Here is a 19630-nt window from a genome sequence, read left to right as displayed (position 1 = left end):
ATGTGCAGGAAATCTTTAGGAGCGAGTTATTGGTGCAAAGGGTCCAACTTTGGACTTTTTTCTTGGAGTTTCCCTTTGTTCGTGTTGCTCTGGGTGACCTCGCTGATCCTCATTCCCGCTGAAGCTTTTCCAACGTGGAAGATTGAGCTGGTAAGAAGGAATTTTATAAGCATTTACAGAAGAGGTTCTTTGTGCAACCAGAAAAATAAACTGCCGGGAAAGGGAAATGTTAATATTTTACTGAGAGAAAACTGCCACATTGAGATTGAGGAATTAAACAGATTATTTTTCACAAAGTGTAAAACTAGCTTGATGTATTTCTGTTTTTGTATTAATAGCTATTTTCATGGAATCTTATCTGATCACTGAGGGTGTTCTTGAGTTACTCTGCCCCTATTTCCAACTTCAACTCTGTCCATTTAAGAAAATTATAAGGAAATCTTTTACTGAATCACAGAATTATTACAGTGCAGGATGAGGCCATTTGGCCCATCATGTCTGTATTGGCTCTCCAAATGAGCTGCATGTCTAATACCATTCCCCTGCCTTTCCCTGTACCCGTAGGCATCGTTTCTATTCAAATAATCATCCAATGCCCTCTTGAATGCCTCGGTTGAACCTACCTCCACCACACTCCCAGGCAATGCATTCCAGACCTGAACCGCCCTCTGTGTAAATAAGCTTCTTCTCACATCGCGCTTGTTTCTTTTGCAAATCACTTTAAATCTAGTTCTGGATCCTTTTCCCAGCAGGAACACTTTCTCCCTATCTACTCTGTCCAGCCTCTTCATGATTCTGGACACCTCTATCAAATCCCCTCTGAGCCTTCTTTGCTCCAAGGAGAACAGAGATATTCTGATTCTAGCTCCGATAATGACCGGAAACATCTCTCCCTGTCAATGTTGATGTTATTTCCCTCCATAGTTTCCAATCTTCCATCAGTGGATTTACCAACTACTCAGGTATGTGCTGGATCTCCTGGGAATTCGGAATTATTCTCCTGAACACTGCTGCAAGCCAAACCTTTCTCGCTGCCTTAGAAACTGTCTTAATTTTTAACTACCTTTAAACATTTTAGTTTATTATTTATAAAGATATTGGAGATCAAAAGAAAAACTTGCATTTATGTCATGCTGTTCACAGGGACATTGTGTACAGTTCTGGTCACCGCTATGATTGCACTGAAGGAGGGGGTGCGGAGGAGATCCACCAGGATGCTGCCTGGGATGGAAAGGTTCAGCTTTGAAGAGAGACTGGATAGGTTGGGGCTGTTTTCCCTGGAGGTTGGGAGGGGGGGTGGAATTCGCTAGAAGTATACAAAATTAGATAGGATAGATTGTAAGAATCTTTTCCCCGTGACCGAGGTGTCTAAGACATTGGTTTAAGGTGGGTAAATGGTTTTGAGGGGATGTGAGGAAAAATACTTTCACCCAGAGGATGGAGGAAGTATGGAATGCGCTGCCTGAGAGTGCGGTGGAGGCAGGTAACATCTATGAAGCATCTGCACAAGCACTAAATTTGCCCAGGTATAGCAGGCTATGCACCAAGTGCTGGTAAATGGGATTAGTATAGATTGATAGTTGCTGGTTGTATAGACATGGTGGGCCGAAGGGCCTCTTTCTGTGCTGTATGACTCTATGGTCATCAGAGAATCATAGAACCCTACAGTGCAGAAAGAGGCCCTTCAGCCCATCGAGTCTGCACCGAACACAATCCCACCCAGGCCCTACCCCCATATCATACCCACTAACCCCTCTAACCTACGCATCCCTGGACACTTAGGGGCAATTTCTTCACATGGCCAATCAACCTAACCCGCACATCTTTGGACTGTGGGAGGAAACCGGAGTACCGGGAGGAAACCCACGCAGACACGAGGAGAATGTGCAAACTCCACACAGACAGTGACCGGAGCCAGGAATTGAACCCAGGACCCTGGAGCTGTGAAGCAGCAGTGCTAACCACTGTGCTGATTGTATAACAACCCTGTGGCAGTCGCCTTAAAGTTCTTTACAACCAATGAAATACTTCCGAAGTTGAGCCGCTGTGGGATTATGGGAAATGCAGCAGCCAATCTGTGAGCAGCAAACTCCCACAAACAGCAGATCTAATGAACAGATCGTCTTGTTTATCTGATGTTGATTGAGGGAAAAATATTGGTCCTGAACATTGGGGATAACGGCCATTGTTATCCTTCAAAACAGTGCCATGGAATCTTCTATCTGAGCAGGCAGATTGCATGCTTTGTCTGACACCAGCGGCAGTGCAGCACTCCCTCAGTATTGCACTGAAGTCTCAATCTGGAGCTTCGTGCTTCCTCCTTGAAACTTAAACTTTGTCACTCAGAGATTGGGGGAATTATTGGCTGTTCTTTTTTAGGTTCATGGGATGTGGCTGGGACACCATTTATTGCCCATCCCTAGTTGCCATTGCAGGGCAGTTGAGAGTCAACCACATTGCTCTGGCTCTGGAGTCACTTGTAGGCCAGACTGGGTAAGGACAGCAGATTTCCTTCCCTAAAGGACATTAGTGGACCAGATGGGTTTTCATGACAATGGTTTCACATTTGATTTTTAATTCCAAAATTTAATTGAATTCAAATTCCACCATCTGCCCTGGTGGGATTCGAACCCAGGTCCCCAGAACATTACCCTGAGTCGCTGGATTACTAGTCCAGTGACAATACCACAATGCCACAACTGTCACAAATCATTCAGCTGGGTAATGAATCTATTTAACCGGGTAGGTGGGATGCTGTAAGCATTGGTACAATGCTTGACCAATGATGGGAGGGAGTTTGAGGTGAGGGAGGTGGGTTATGTGATGAAGGAGCTAAAGAATCCAGAGTTAGTAACATTCCCCCCCAGAATCGTGGCAAAACCATAGTTAAATCCCAGCAGCATTTCCAGCCAACATTTTAATGATGACTCCCTATGCCCATTCTGTTGGCTTGAAATTCAATATTCCAAAAACCATTTTTGAAACTTTTGGATGCATAAACACAATGCTGATGATGGGTTCTTTGTGTCAGAGAGGTAAATCACGCTGTATAACAGCTGACCTGCCATTGCCTGTTTCTGTGTCCCTGCCCAAGTGCTGGAAACCAATGAGAAATACTGGAAAAGCCTAGAGAGGAAGGTGGGGTACATTTCACATTGAGCTCCTCTGGTGGAGATTAGCTATCAGTGACACCAGCATTTGTGAGGTATTTCTTTGTACAAAGTTTATTTGAAATGGGTTAAAATGCCAACCCGAGGCAGTCATGAGGAGGTGGAATCATTTGTTGCCCATACTACATTCTAGATGAATCCGTGCTGTTAGTTCCTGTGTAACCTTGTTACCCCGACTAACCCACTTTCCTGTGCAGATTCTCTGCGAAACTCTGTGCCCATCCAAGACTGTGCTCCAAGTGCACCTAACTCACACCAATTCCCATTTGTCCATCACTCCCGGAGGCATATTTGGACCTTGACTCAACTGCAACATGTCTGGAGGGAAGGGAGGAATCAATCTTGGAGTACACCCCTAGAAATGTCAGGGAGGAAGATCACAAGGAAGTGTTCAAATGAATAGAATTCCTACAGTGTAGAAGGAGGCCTTTTGGCCCATTGATTCTGCATTGGCTCTTACCCAGGATTATCCTATAGCCCCACATATTTACCCAACTAATCTATGTATCTTGGGACACTAAGGAACAATTTAGCAAGATCAAACCACCTGCACATCTTTGGAGTGTGGGAGGAAATTGGAGCACCCGGAGGAAACCCACGCAGACACGGGGAGAACATGCAAACTCCACACAGACAGTGACCCAAGCTGGTAATGGAACCCGGGTCTCTGGTGCTGTGAGGCAGCAGCGCTCACCACTGTGCTGCCATAAACACAATACCTGGGGCTTGTTCAGTTAATCCACAGCACCAGGGCTTCTGTTACGCAACCACAGCTTAGAGAAGACAGTTATTTGTACAAAGAAGACTAGAAGCAGTGAATGTTGCCTGTGTTTGAAAGGGCAAGACCAAGGTCAATCTGGAATGTGCCACCTGAGTGTGTGGAAGGATCAAAACCGAAATACTGCAGTGGAACTATTCAGAAGAACAACGGTTTCTGTGTTGTTAATTCTAACGCTCTACAATTCAAAGATTTCCCACTTTTCTTTCCTCTCATGGTCTGTGAGATTGTCACATTCCTTCCTTCAGCTCTTTAATGGTTATTTAATTGAATCGTTCTGATTGTGTTTCTAGGAGAAGGGCAGAACTGCACTGAGGAAAGCATACCAGATTCCTACCACACCAGAGCAGCTGCCTAACACATTCCTATCGCGTCAGAAACGCTACGCCATTAACCCCTTGCTGCACAAATGGGATCACTTCAACATCACCTACAAGTAAGTGAGACAGTAGCCAGAGCTCACCAGGGATGCAGACACTTGTATTCCCGACTCAGCAAACACATTGGGAAAAGTTAATTGTTAAGCAGATAGTTGTTCGGTAGGACAGAACTTGAGTACCGCTCAAAAGAAGAGACACATCAAAGCTTTTCATTTTGTACTCATCAGGACACTTTGCAAGAACAGCGATATAAGCGGAAAACAGCAACTTATACTCTATAGAAACATAGGAACAGGATAGGCCATTCAGCCCATCGAGCTTACTCCACCATTCAATATAATCATAGCTGATTGGACACTTCAATGTCTTTCATACCCACTATCTTCATAACTCTTTACATTATTGTTAATTGGAAATCTATCAATCTCTGCTTAAACACACCCAATGACTGTGCTTCCCCATTCCTCTGGGGTAGCAAATTGCAACCCTCTGTGTTAAGAATTTTTTCCTCATCTCAGTTCTAAGACACTTCCTCCATTTTGAAATTGTGCCCCCAGTTCTAGACTCCCCACCCAAGGGAAACATCTTACCTCCATTTGCCCTGTCTATTCCTTTAAGCGTTTTGTAGCTTTCAATTAAATCACCTCTCATTCTTCAAAACTCTACAGAATACAGGCCCAATTTGACCTGATACGTCCCCACCAGTACTGTACCCCAGTGTTATACAGTGACAGACCCATCCCCACCAGTACTGTACCCCAGTGTTAGACAGTGACAGACCCATCCCCACCAGTACTGTACCCCACTGTTATGCAGTGACAGATCCGTCCCCACCAGTACTGTACCCCAGTGTTATACAGTGACAGACCCGTCCCCGCCAGTACTGTACCCCAGTGTTATACAGTGACAGACCCGTCCCCGCCAGTACTGTACCCCAGTGTTATACAGTGACAGACCCGTCCCCGCCAGTACTGTACCCCAGTGTTATACAGTGACAGACCCGTCCCCGCCAGTACTGTACCCCAGTGTTATACAGTGACAGACCCGTCCCCGCCAGTACTGTACCCCAGTGTTATACAGTGACAGACCCGTCCCCACCACTACTGTACCCCAGTGTTATACAGCGACAGACCCGTCCCCACCACTACTGTACCCCAGTGTTATACAGTGACAGACCCGTCCCCACCAGTACTGTACCCCAGCGTTATACAGTGACAGACCCGTCCCCACCAGTACTGTACCCCAGTGTTAGACAGTGACAGACCCATCCCCACCAGTACTGTACCCCACTGTTATGCAGTGACAGACCCGTCCCCGCCAGTACTGTACCCCAGTGTTATACAGCAACAGACCCGTCCCCGCCAGTACTGTACCCCAGTGTTATACAGTGACAGACCCGTCCCCGCCAGTACTGTACCCCAGTGTTATACAGCAACAGACCCGTCCCCGCCAGTACTGTACCCCAGTGTTATACAGTGACAGACCCGTCCCCGCCAGTACTGTACCCCAGTGTTATACAGCAACAGACCCGTCCCCGCCAGTACTGTACCCCAGTGTTATACAGCGACAGACCCGTCCCCACCAGTACTGTACCCCAGTGTTATACAGCAACAGACCCGTCCCCGCCAGTACTGTACCCCAGTGTTATACAGCGACAGACCCGTCCCCACCAGTACTGTACCCCAGTGTTATACAGCGACACACCCGTCCCCACCACTACTGTACCCCAGTGTTATACAGCGACACACCCGTCCCCACCACTACTGTACCCCAGTGTTATACAGCGACACACCCGTCCCCACCACTACTGTACCCCAGTGTTATACAGTGACAGACCCGTCCCCGCCAGTACTGTACCCCAGTGTTATACAGCGACAGACCCGTCCCCACCAGTACTGTACCCCAGTGTTATACAGTGACAGACCCGTCCCCACCAGTACTGTACCCCAGTGTTATACAGCGACAGACCCGTCCCCACCAGTACTGTACCCCAGTGTTATACAGCGACAGACCCGTCCCCACCAGTACTGTACCCCAGTGTTATACAGCGACAGACCCGTCCCCACCAGTACTGTACCCCAGTGTTATACAGCGACAGACCCGTCCCCACCAGTACAGTACCCCAGTGTTATACAGTGACAGACCCGTCCCCACCAGTACTGTACCCCAGTGTTATACAGCGACAGACCTGTCCCCACCAGTACTGTACCCCAGTGTTATACAGTGACAGACCTGTCCCCACCAGTACTGTACCCCAGTGTTATACAGTGACAGACCTGTCCCCACCAGTACTGTACCCCAGTGTTATACAGCGACAGACCTGTCCCCACCAGTACTGTACCCCAGTGTTATACAGTGACAGACCTGTCCCCACCAGTACTGTATCCCAGTGTTATACAGTGACAGACCCATCCCCACCAGTACTGTATCCCAGTGTTATACAGCGACAGACCTGTCCCCACCAGTACTGTACCCCAGTGTTATACAGTGATAGACCCATCCCCACCAGTACTGTATCCCAGTGTTATACAGCGACAGACCCGTCCCCACCAGTACTGTACCCCAGTGTTATACAGTGACAGACCTGTCCCCACCAGTACTGTACCCCAGTGTTATACAGTGACAGACCCATTCCCACCAGTACTGTATCCCAGTGTTATACAGTGACAGACCTGTCCCCACCAGTACTGTACCCCAGTGTTATACAGTGACAGACCTGTCCCCACCAGTACTGTACCCCAGTGTTATACAGTGACAGACCCGTCCCCACCAGTACTGTACCCCAGTGTTATACAGTGACAGGCCCATCCCCAAATATACTCGGGGCCAGCTTGCCCACAATGGGTCAGTGAGGCTTTGAAGTGAGAAATCCATACCCAGACAAAGGACTCGATATGCAGCTGCCTGGATTTAATCAGCAATGGGTGAGGTCTACACCATGTGACCAGGGTGAGCGAGGGGGAGAGTGGCGGGGGTGGTGGCATCCACCCCCAAGGTTTGACCATCTCTCCTCCCATCGATTTCCCTCCCACCATAGCCTCTGAAACGCCAGCCCCTCACCTCTGTCCCGGGGAGGGGGGCGGGGGGGTAATGGCCGCTTGGCAGCTGACGAGAGCATCAAACACCGAGCCAGATTGATCCAGCCCCTGTGCCTGAGTGCTGATTGGGTGGAAGTCCAGGCTTCAGAAGGACAAATGGGGTCAGACTATTGTGAACCGAAGGGTTACAGAGAGAATGACTTCTACAACATGAAACTCTCGTATTTCTCCACAGGATTGCAAAGTTTCCGAGCACTCTGAATAAAGATGACACCAGGAAGGCCATTGCAATCGCCTTTATAATGTGGAGCGATGTGTCACCTCTCACCTTCACAGAGCTCCCGCCACAGAAAGATGCAGATATCAAAATCGGTGGGCCAAAAACTTCCTTCCATTTCTTTTAATCCGAGTCTGTTTTTCTCTGTGTGTGAACTTTGCAATGTGACACAATCACTCAAACAGCGTCACAGCCAACAGATTATCTGGTCATGCCCACATTGCTGTTTTATAGGAGTTTACAGAGACCATATTAGCTGTTGTGTTGCCTACATTACAACAATGGCTAGTACTCCAAAGAGATTCATTGGCTGCAAAGTGCTTTAAGATGGCCAGTGATTGTGAATATACAAAGAACGAAGAACAGCACAGCACGGGATACAGGCCCTTCGGCCCAACGAGCCCGCACCGCCATTTTAACATTGTGAGTCCCCTCTTCCACCCATCACCCTTGTCTACGCTTATGGCATTCCACATTGGAAACCATGTATCACCATGTAAATGCGAGTCTTTGTCTCTCTTAGTTCCTCAGGATTCTAAACCAGTGTTTGTAAGGTGTTCGTGTTTCCAGACATGTTGCTGAAAGAGCAAATAATAGAAGCTTGGTGCCCAGATGGCCAAATTACCCCCTCGAGGGATTTTTTCCCCTTATTCTTTCATGGGACGTGGGCATTGCTGGCTGGGCCAGCATTTGTTGCCCATCACTAATTGCCCATTGAACTGAGTGGCTCGCCACGCCATTTCAGGGGGCAGTTAAGATCCAACCACATTGCTGTGGGCCTGGGGTCACACGTAGATCAGTAAGAACGGCAGCTGTCCTCCCCATAAGGGGCGTTAGTGAACCAGAGGGCTTTAACAACAATCGGCAATGTTTTCATGGTCATCATTACTGAGACTAGCCTTTCAATTCCAGATTTATGAATTGAATATAAATTCCACCAGCTGCCAATTTGAAGGTAAAGTTTATTTTTTAGTGTCACTAGTAGGTTTACATTAACACTGCGATGAAGTTAAAATCCCCTAGTTGCCACACTCCAGTGCCTGTTCGAGCACACTGAGGGAGACTTTAGCGTGGCCAATGCATCTAACCAGCACGTCTTTTGGATTGTAGGAGGAAACCGGAGCACCCGGAGGAAACCCACACAGACACGGGGAGAATGTGCAGACACTGCACAGACAGTGACCTAAGACAGGAATCGAACCTGAAACCCTGGCACTGTGAGGCAGCAGTGCTAACCACTCTGACACCCATACGGAATCTATGTCCCTAGAGTGTTAGCCTGTTACCTCTGCGTTACTAGTCCAGGCAACCTAATATTTCCATTCTGCCACCATCTCCCCAAATCAAGGCTGAATCCTCTGAATACAATGTTAAAATTCCTGTGAGATTGGATCCAATATTCCCAAGTTTCAGTGAGACTGCAGATTGGGAAGAATGTTTGTTTACTATGTTATAGTGGGAATGAAGGATTTGTCCATCTCACTTTTAAAATTATTGATATTTTAATTTGCAATCAGCCACAATCCAGCTGAATGTTGGTGCAGATCTGAACATAAGAACGTAAGAAATAGGAGCAGGAGTAGGCCATCTAGCCCTTCGAGCCTGCCCCGCCATTCAATAAGATCATGGCTGATCTGAAGTGGCTCAGTTCCACATTCCCGCCCTCTCCCCATAACCCTTAATCCCCTCTCTTATCAAAAACCCGGGCACAATGGCTGCCTACAGTCCCTAAATTCCCAGAACCTGAGCTGAAAGCCCATTCCATCTTCTGATTATCCTTTAATGAAGATTTTTAGAAAAATTAACCTATGGGTTGTAGGCATTATTGGCTCAGCCTAATTGTGCTCAAGAATCAGAGAATCCCTACAGTGCAGAAAGAGGCCATTCAGCCCATTGAGTCTGCACCAACCACAATCCCACCCAGGCCCTATTCCCGTAACCCCATGCATTTACCCTAGCTAGTCCCCCTGACACTAAGGGGCAAGTTAGCCTGGTCAATCCATCTAACCTGCACATCTTTGGACTGTGGGAGGAAACCGGAGCACCCGGAGGAAACCCATGCAGATACAGGGAGAAAGCACAGAGTCCGCACAGATAGTGACCCAAGCTGGAAGTTGAACCTGTGTCCCTGGCACTGTGAAGCAGCAGTGCTAATCACTTGCCACTGTGCCGCCCCAGGTAGTGGTGAGTGTTCTTGAACTGCTACAGTCCCTGAGATGTAGGTACACCCATAGTGCTGTCAGGGAAGGAGCTCCAGGATTTTGACCCAGCGACAGTGTTTCCAAGCTAGGATGGTGAGAGGCTTGGAGGGGAACCTCCAGGTGGTAGTATTCCAAGATATTTGTTGGCCTTGTCCTTCTAGATGGTAGGGGTCATGAGATTGGGAGGTGCTGTCAAAGGAGCCTTGGATAGCAGTCAAGCGGGTGATGTTCATCCCAAAGTGTACTGTTTTGTTGTCACGGTGGCATATCAGCGACATGGTGGCACAGTGCTTAGCACTGCTGCTTCACAGTGCAAAAGGCCTGGGTTTGATTCCTGACTTGGGTCACTGTCTTTGAGGAGTTTGCACGTTCTCTTCGTGTCTGCGTGGGTTTCCTTTGGGTGCTCCAGCTTCCTCCCACAGTCCAAAGATGTGCAGGTTAGGCAGATTGGCCATGCTAGATTGCCCCTTAGTGTCCCAAGAAGTGTAGGCTAGGGGCAGTACTGGGGTAAATTCATGGGGTTAGAGTATGGGCCTGGTTAGGACGCTCTGTTGGAGAGTTGGCGTCGATTCGAAGGGCCGAATAGCCTCCTTCTGCACTGTAGGGATTCTATGATTCTATGAATTGCTTTTCCTTGCCTTTCAACACCAGGGATCAGCCTCATAATGCATCGCATAGTGCATCACCTCTAGGGTCTGAACATCCTCACCGTATCACCCCAAACCTTCTCCCCACCTCCTCTTACTTCTAGGAGACCCTCCACAATAGTGCAATAATTTGAGGCAATCCAACGTATCTGCAGAGTTTATTGGGAGACAGGGTGGTACAGGAGGAAGTCCTTAGTCATGTTTGTCCTGTGAGATGTGGGAAAGGTTTGATGGATGCTTCCTCTTGTGGGGCATTCTAGGATGAGAGGTCAGAGTTTTAGGAGAAAGGGCAGTAAATTTAAAACAGAGTTGAGGAGAAACTACTTCTCCCAAAGGGTTACGGATCTGTGGAATTCACTACCCCTAAAGTGTGGTGGGTGCTGGGACAGTGAGTAAATTTAAGGAGGAGTTAGACAGATTTTTAATTGGTAATGGATTGAAGGGTTATGGGGAGAAGACAGGAAAATGGGGATGAGGAGCATATCAGCCATGATCGAATGGCGGAGTGGACTCGATGGGCCGAATGGCCTAATTCTGCTCCTGTATCTTACGAACTTATAAGCAGCTAATCGCTAATCCACCAAACCCTGTCTGTTCCAATGTCAAACTCTTTTCCTCTCCAAAATACTCACCTCGGCAAATCTTGCAGGATGAAAAGAAATATCCTGCAAACCGTTCGCGGAGAGTGTGACCCTCAGGGTGATTGTGTTTTATTATTAAAGCTTGAATTTAAATGCATTTCAGGATTTTACACCTTCAATCACACCGACTGCTGGTTTGCCCCACTTCACCCCTGCTTTGATGGACTGAATGGTGAGCTGGGTCACGCTTTCCTGCCTCCGCTTGGTGAGATCCACTTTGACAATCATGAGTTCTGGATTCTGGGGAAGTCCCGGTTCAGCTGGAAGCAAGGTACGGATGCTAAACGGGCGACTGGTGTTTATCGTGGGTGACGCTTTTACCCCTGGGTCAGAGGATTACGGATATTAATCCTGCTGGAAGAACTGAGCACAAAATCCAGGTTGAAACTTTTAGTGCAGCACTGAGGGAGTGCTGCCGGAGGTGCCGTCTTCCAGATGACATGCTGAACTGGGCGACATGGTGGCACAGTCGTTAGCACGGCTGCCTCACAGCGCTAGGGTCCCGGTTTCGATTCCCGGCTTGGGTCACTGTCTGGGTGGACTTTGCATGTTCTCCCCATGTCTGCGTGGGTTTCCTCCAGATGCTCTGGTTTCCTCCCACAGTCCGAAAGACGTGCTAGTTAGGGTGCATTAACCCGACTGCGGTGACTAGGGGATTTTCACAGTAACTACATTGCTATATTAATGTAAGCCTTACTTGTGACTAATAAATAAACTGCTATCAGGGTAACAAACCCGAGATTGGTGGGATGGAACTAAAAGCCACATTGATGTGAGGGGACGGTATGAGTTGAGGGGGGAGGATTGCTGCTGAGACTGTGGAGCTTTAGGGGGTTCTTGTTACTGAGATTATGGCTACTTGCCATCGAGAGGATCTGTGTAATGTGTAACCCTTACACCAAAAGAATAACAATACGGGGACAAAGACTTATCCCAGCAGCAACTAAAATGGGATCTAGGACGACACCTCAAATATGGATGGTGCTGGAAAATCACCCCGGCTGTAATCTCCATCTGCCCTCTCAAATGGACATAACACATCTCACGGCACAAAGTCAAACTGAGCAAGAACTCCTCCCCGGTGTCCTGGTCAAAACCTATCCCTCAGCCAACTTCATCCAAAAAACAGATTATTGTGAGGTTTCTTGGGTAGAAGTGGAAAATTCAGCCACATTCAGAAAGAAACAGAACTGCTGCATTTCCTGTTAAAGCATGGACTCCCTCTGCTGGTACATGTGCAGCCTCTAGTGGACAAAATGCACAATTTCATTTTCAATACAGTACAATTATCTGGTCATTATCTCACTGTAGTCTATGGCAGCTTGCCCAGATTTGCTGCAGTAGTTTTTAAATTACAGCAGTGAATACACCGTAGAAATATTTCAATGGTTGTAAAGCACTTTGAGACATTTTTGAGTTTGTGAAAGGGGGGGAGTGCAAGTTTTTTCTTTTGTCAAGGCTCTAACAGCTGCAACTTTCTGTAGCAGAAGGAAGTAATAAGACTGATGGGTTTAACAGTTTAGTTTTGTCCAGCAGCACCCCCTCATATTTACTTTGTCCCAGTTTCAATTACTGCTTCCTGGCAGGATACTGTGTCAGGTAACCAAGTCTGGAGAAAATCCCTGAGGAGACACAGCTCCAGATGGGACAAGAAGCATAAGAGAGATTCGGAAAACAGGAGCATGAGTAAGAATAGGAACGCGGGAATGTGGGGAAGATGGTTGGGGGTGGAGGGTCTCGCTGCCACTCTGCAGAAGGATCAGTGGCAGAGGGAGGGAAGGGACTGATTGGGGCTGGCCATGCGGGTGGTGGTGAGATTGGCACTGGTGGGAAGGGAGGGTGGTGGGACTGCTCGGGGTAGGATGGGGGTCGGGTCTGCCAGGAGGTGGGGGGGAAGGGGTTGAGGAGATCGGAGCTGGTGGGTGGGAGAGGGGACATTGGACCTTGCTCAGAGGGGGCAGGGAGGACAGCAATCGGGGCATGTGGGGGGAAGGGGGTGGGGAGAGGCCTAAGCCTGCTCCTATTTCCTACGTTTGTGTGATTATTTGCCGATGTCTCTGGACTGGGACTCGAAGCTGTTTGAATAGTCTTGTTCTGTTCCGTTGACAGGTGTTTGGTTGAATGACTTGGTGCAGGTTGCAGCTCATGAGATTGGACATGCACTGGGGCTGATGCACTCGCGCAATGAGAGCGCACTGATGCATCCCAACGCAACGTTTACAGGGCAGCGAAGAATTACACAGGACGACATCTGGGGAATCCAGAGACTGTACGGTACGATTGCGACTTACTACCGACTGGAGCGCGCTTCCTGATTCGATCGGAACTTTCAAAGGGGAATTGGATAAATATTTGAAAGGGAGGAATTTGCGGGGGGGAATGAGCGAAGGGGGAGTGGGAACTAACCAGACAGCTCTTTCAAAGGAGGCCAAGTGACCTCCTCCTGATTATGTCAGATTCTGTCTTCAAGGAGCCAAATTATGAATCAAGAGTCAAGAATTGATTCTGACCTTGGAAAGTGTGTGGCAAGAATGAAATGTCACAACATCTGGAATCTCACACTGTTTCATTGCCACAGTTATTAGTCAGGGTATGCTGAGAATTACAGAGGTGTCTCTTCTCGTTTGCAGAGTTAGCTTTGGTCATTGTTGTTTGTTCTGTATCGAGTGTTGTTGATGATACAAATCTGCCAGGGTGATGGGCATTACTTTAATATTTATTTCCAATCTCGTCATAGAAATTATACAGTGTAGATGGGGCCATTCGGCCCATCTTGTCCATGCCTGGATCACAGAATGGTACTGCAGTGAAGAAGTCCATGTGATCCAGGCTGGGCTTTCTGAAAGCTATCCAATCCGCCCTGTACCCCACACCATTTTAGTTTTGTTCTCTTCTTATTTTTTTTGAAAGAAAAATTGTGTGTTCTGTTTCAATTACTGTTTTTCTGCCATTGTTTCCTCCTGAAGGTGTGACTGTTTCCTCATAGAATCCTACAGTGCAGAAGGAGACCATTCAGTCCATCAAGTCTGCACTGAGGACAATCCCACCTATCCTCATAACCCCATGCATTTACCCTAGCTCATCCCCCTTACACTAAGGGGCAATTTATCATGGCCAATCCACCTAACCCGCACACCTTTGGACTGTGGGAGGAAACCAGAGCACCTGGAGGAAGCCCACGCAGACACAGGGAGAATGTGCAGACTCTGCACAGACAGCAACCCAAGCCAGGAAGCGAACCCAGGTCCCTGGCACTGTGAGGCAGCAGTGCTAACCGCTGTGCCACCATGCCAGATTGAATTCAAATTTCACCATTTGCTGTGGTGGGATTTGAACCCCAAGCCCCAGAACATTATCCTGGGTCTTTGGATTACTAGTCAAACGACAATACCACAATGCCACTGCCTCCCCTACAAGGGTTGCCAGGGTTGCACAGCTGAGGACCTTATTCAAATCATTGTTCTCCATTTATATGTTGACCAAAAAGGGGGATCCATGTTCTGGCCAACACTCGTACACCCGCTGCCATCTTCTGTGGCCATCCATATGAGCAGGCGATGATTGGCGGTAACTCGGGAGATTTTCACTGACTGTCTGACCTGGTACTTTCATTGCAACATGTCACCCTCCAATAATGCCCTCTCCTTCCCCTACAGGCTGCATTGATAAGAAGAGGCTGTGCAATCCTTGGGCTCGAGTTGGATTCTGTGAGAAGCGACGGTCATTCATGAAGAAACATTGTCCGCAAGTGTGTGACCTGTGCTTTGGTGAGTTTCAGTCTGTAGTAAGAGTGACACTTCCAGCTTTGTTATTCATTCCCAGGACTTGGGTATTGCTGGCAAGGTCAGTACTTATTGCCCATCCCTAATTACCCTTGAGAAGGTGGTGTTGAGATGACTTCTTGAACCGCCGCACTCCATACATCGTATATACATCTCTGTGCTGTTTGGGAGTTCCAGGATTTTGACCCAGCTACAGTGAAGAAACAGTGATATATTTCCAAGTAAGGATGGTGTGTGCCTTGAAGGGGAACCTCCAGGTGGTGGTCTTCTCATGCATCTGCTGCCCTTGGTCTTTTAAATGGTAGTAGTCATGAGTTTGGTAACTTGATGAGTTCCCGCAGTGCATCTTGTAGATGGTGCACATATCTGCCACTGTTCATCCATGGTGGAGGGAGTGAATGTGGTGTATTCAGCTTGGGATCGATCTTCAATTCTCGGACACTCCAGAAATTTGACAATCCCACCAATGCCACAGGAGGAAAATTAAACTTGTCTGTCCTTCCCCACCTTCCCCCGAGTACAAGCTCTCTGATACTGAGACCAGCAGGAATCAGAACTGTCAAAGTACCTTGAAAAGAAAGAGAAAATGAAAGGCTTCCATTTTAAATAAAAACAAATTATTTTGATTTGAATAACCATTGGAGGAGATTTATGGTCATCTGCCAATTTCTAATGTTCTTTTTAGTTTTTGGCTTGGGTATCCTCCGTCCTATATAATAACGAAAGTTCCAATTTCAAATAAGATGGGAAATAGAACTTTGAAGAGTTAGCTTCTTGCTGGTAAAGTCTGCTCTTTCTGACTTTCCTCCTTCACATTCAGAACCACCAGATGCAGCAATTGCAACCACTGCTCTACCTCAGAATGTCAAGATGAAATATATATCCAAAGGTCGCATCGTGACCTTCCGATGTGGAAAGACTCTCTCACATGCGACTCCTCTTAATGTCAGGTGAGTTTCACTGAATCAATGGAACTTAATCACTCATTAACATAGAAACATAGAAGACAGGAGCAGGAGGAGGCCATTTGGCCCTCCGAGCTTGCTCTCCCATTCATCTCGATCATGGCTGATTGTCCAACTCAAAAGCCTAATTCTGTTTTCTCCCCATAACCTTTGATCCCGTTCGCCCCAAGTGCTATATCCAGCCACTTCTTGAATACATTAACGGTGGCACTGTGGCAGGGTGGTTGGCACTGCTGTTTCACAGCACCAGGGACCAGAGTTTGATTCTTGGCATAGGGTGACTGTGTGGAGATTGTACATTCTCCCCTTGTCTGCATGGGTTTCCCCGGGGTGCTCCGGTTTCCTCCCACAGCCCAAAGAAGTGCGGGTTAAGTGGATTGACCGTGCTAAATTGGCCCTTGGTGTCCAAAGATGTGTAGATTAGGTGGATTAGTCATGCTTGGGATTACGGGGTAGGGCAGGGTTGAGATGCTGTTTCAGAGAGACAGTGCAGACTCAATGGGCCAAATGGCCTCTTTCTGCACTGTAGGGACTCTATAGTTGAATGGTTCTCTATTCATGTACAATTATTTAAACACCTGCTGGGAATTCTGCCAGTATCTTGGTGAGCATTACTTTCTCAAACAATGCAACACGGTAATAACAAGGTGGGTTTAAATAGCAGCTTTAATGTAGACCAGAGCAATACAATGGTGCTTACTTGGGTGAGATATTACACACAGTCTCCAGCAGTCAAATTGTGGTTCATGTGTGGTACTCTGATCTCTGAGTCAGAAGGTTGTGAGTTTGGATCACACACCAGAAACCTGAGCAGGTATTATAGGCTGAAGGTAGGGGGCAGCACTGAGGGAATGCCGGTGGTGAAGACCACCATCAGCGCCCTTAGACTGAGAGATCCAACAACACGATTTTGAAGAAGGGCAGATTCCCTGGACAATGTTTATCCCTCAAAAAACAATACTAAAACAGATGATGTAGTCATCATCAGATCACCATTTGTGGGATCTTGCTGTGTGCAAATTGGCCACCAAGTTTCATACTTTCCAACAGTGATTACACTTCAAAAAAAACTTCATTGGCTGTAAGATGCTTTGGAACATCAGAAGGTCAGTTAAGAGGCTAAATAAATGCAAGCCTTCCTAAAAATTATTCCTAAAACACAACTTCAGTGGAGTTGCAAAGCAGGTAGATTGGTTCCAGATGTGTAATACAGATCACACAGGGAGTGTCCCTCTGCTGTGACAACATGCACCTTGTATATTGTGACCTGGAGCTTTGGATAGTGATGGTAGAGTCTCCAACTTTCTTTCTATCAAAAGACCGACCAGGCGACTCTGATCACCTGCTACTAACCTGTGTAGGAAGGATTTTCAGATAAATAGTAATTTGTTTGGCCACATTGTGAATACACCTTCCTTGGCCACCAAGTCCCGAGCTAGAACCCAAACCTAGAGCTTCTGACTCTGAGGTAAGCTTGCTACCCACTACACTACAAGACCTCCCCAGTGGTTTTATACCTGGCAAGATTTTCCTTCCCATTGATTTCTATCATGTGAGTGTGATTTGTCTGGGGCATTTTGAGTCCCTGTTGAATTTAAATTTCAGTTCCTCTGTCCCACAATTCATGCGGATTTTTAGGGATCAGATCAGAAACTCCAAGATATGTTATGAAGTTAGCCTCGACCCCAACTTTTTGATTTTGGCATTACAGCGAGTATAAGGTATTTTCCTCCCAGCATGATTTAATTGACCCACTAGGAAGCTTTTATTAAAACAAATTTTATTTAACAACACAGTTAAAATGTAACAAAAAGAATTAGCATAACTTTCATCAATTGAAATTTGACAAAGTATAATTCTTAACTGCTAGCTACCTTCATAGTTCCAATGTAAGCAATATCCCCAAAGACATGAATCCCTCTTCAGAATCAGTTAACACAAAAACAGATATGCTCATTTGGATGCTATGTTTCCATCCTTTTAACCCCTCTGGACAAATACAGAACCATATCTGTCTTCTGACTCCTATTTAGCAATCTGCAGAGGAAAAGGACTTATTTCCTGGCAGATACCGGTCTCCAACTCTGGAGAGTGTCTAGAGATACAGAGAAAGCTACTTCTCTCCAAGCAGTAACTGACTTGATTTCTATGTGTAAGCCTAATCTCACCCAATCATGTGATTTTTCCTGAAAATCAACCTAATCAAGCCCAACTCTGAAAACCCCAGAGGAAAACACTAAAATAACAACCCTACATTAGTCCAGATCAAAACAAGCACTTTAGCAATTAAGATCAGTTATGCTGCTGCAGTAACAACAGGGGCTGCCAGTTACAGACAAAATGGCACTGGTTATAGAACTGACTGTGAAAACAAATCCTGCATAAGGAACATTACACAAATACATTTCTTAAAGGCCTGTTTCCCGGGCTGTTTTTGTTCTTTGTTCTTTGTATTATTTTACTTGCATTCTACCTGGCCATGATACCTTATCAGAGCCTATGCTACCTAAAAAACAGATGAACTGACCATTCATTTCATTACTTTTTTGTGAAATCTTGCTGTGTAAAATGGGCGGTCTCTAGTAATTGACATCACCTACATTTATTTTTTGTGTAACTGGGTGCTATATAAATGCAAGCCCTCCTCTTCCTGCTACAAACAATTATCATTTGTTTCTTTCAGTTGGTACAAGGATGGGGAATTATTAGCCAATTCTGTGCCAGGATACTTCATCGTGAAAGACCAGGACCTCAGTATTGTAGCAAATGAGTATAACGAGGGTCTGTACACATGCCAAATCCAGCGGAAAGCCTTGACGGTTCAGGCCAATTCTTGGTGGATCAGAGTCAAGGAAGACAATGACATTGCTGAACCTCAAGGTGCCGACTCCCATTGAGGATGAGCGCGCAGTGTGGAATCAACCCAAACCTTTGAAAAAACATGTCACCATGACCACAATGGACAGACAACGACCTAGTTATTCTGGACAATGGCAATGGCCAGTCACTTACAACGTCACTGATTTCCCGACTGGATGGTCGTGAGTTTGAATCATGTTCCTGACGTGAACTTGTACATTTAATCAGCTCCAGACAAAGACTTTGAGGTTTTTGGCGGGCACCTTACCTGGGGAAAATATTCCTGGCTGGGAAGGGAAAAAGGCCAATTCTGACCATCTTGCTCAGGACCGAGTGGATGTTCGAAATGTCGAATCTATGAAGGTTTATGTCTTGACCACTTCTGCCCTCCTTTTGAAAACCGAGAGAAGGCAGATAAAAGAGTTAGGTGGATTCTGTTAAATAGGAATGTGAAAGAAGGGAATTTGTCATTTACTCACACAATTACATAAGAGTGAGAATTCATCGCCCTTTAATAATTGAGCAAATAGGCAAAGTTCCAAATGACCGTCGGTGCTGATTTAACCTGAAGATCACCACACCTCAGGCAAGGTGGGTCCTTCCTGAATAACCTCAGCTGGTATAGGAATTGAACCCGCAGTGTTAGTATCCCTCTGCATCACAAACCAACTAACTGAGCTAAACCAACTCCCCATTGAGTAAGTAGTGAATGGCTACAAAGAACAACGAACAAAAACAGCCCGGGAAACAGGCCCTTTGGCCCAACGAGCCCACGCCGCCATTTTAACATTACCAGTCCCCCCCTCCACCCATGACCCTTATCTATTGTTTTATGGCAATCCACATTGAGGGAAACTAATTTAGGGACAATTTTTTACTTCCAATCAGCCTA

General features: G+C 46.7%; 1 protein-coding gene across 1 annotated transcript; it reads left to right on the top strand.

Annotated features, from left to right (window-relative positions):
• Positions 1–19410, top strand: mmp23bb (matrix metallopeptidase 23bb). The gene is made up of 8 exons (XM_080186553.1): positions 1–150; positions 4242–4384; positions 7602–7738; positions 11236–11403; positions 13242–13406; positions 14789–14899; positions 15735–15864; positions 18563–19410. The coding sequence occupies exons 1-8, from the start codon at positions 1–3 to the stop codon at positions 18774–18776; spliced, it is 1218 nt and encodes a 405-aa protein (XP_080042679.1). The 3' UTR covers positions 18777–19410.
• The last annotated feature ends 220 nt before the right edge of the window (positions 19411–19630 follow it).

The sequence above is a fragment of the Carcharhinus amblyrhynchos genome, chromosome 3, assembly GCF_965287045.1.
Source record: "Carcharhinus amblyrhynchos chromosome 3, sCarAmb.v2.hapA, whole genome shotgun sequence".
In the NCBI taxonomy this organism is placed as follows: domain Eukaryota; kingdom Metazoa; phylum Chordata; class Chondrichthyes; order Carcharhiniformes; family Carcharhinidae; genus Carcharhinus; species Carcharhinus amblyrhynchos.
Note: the sequence above shows the minus strand (reverse complement) of the source record. Positions and strands in the feature narration are given on the sequence as shown.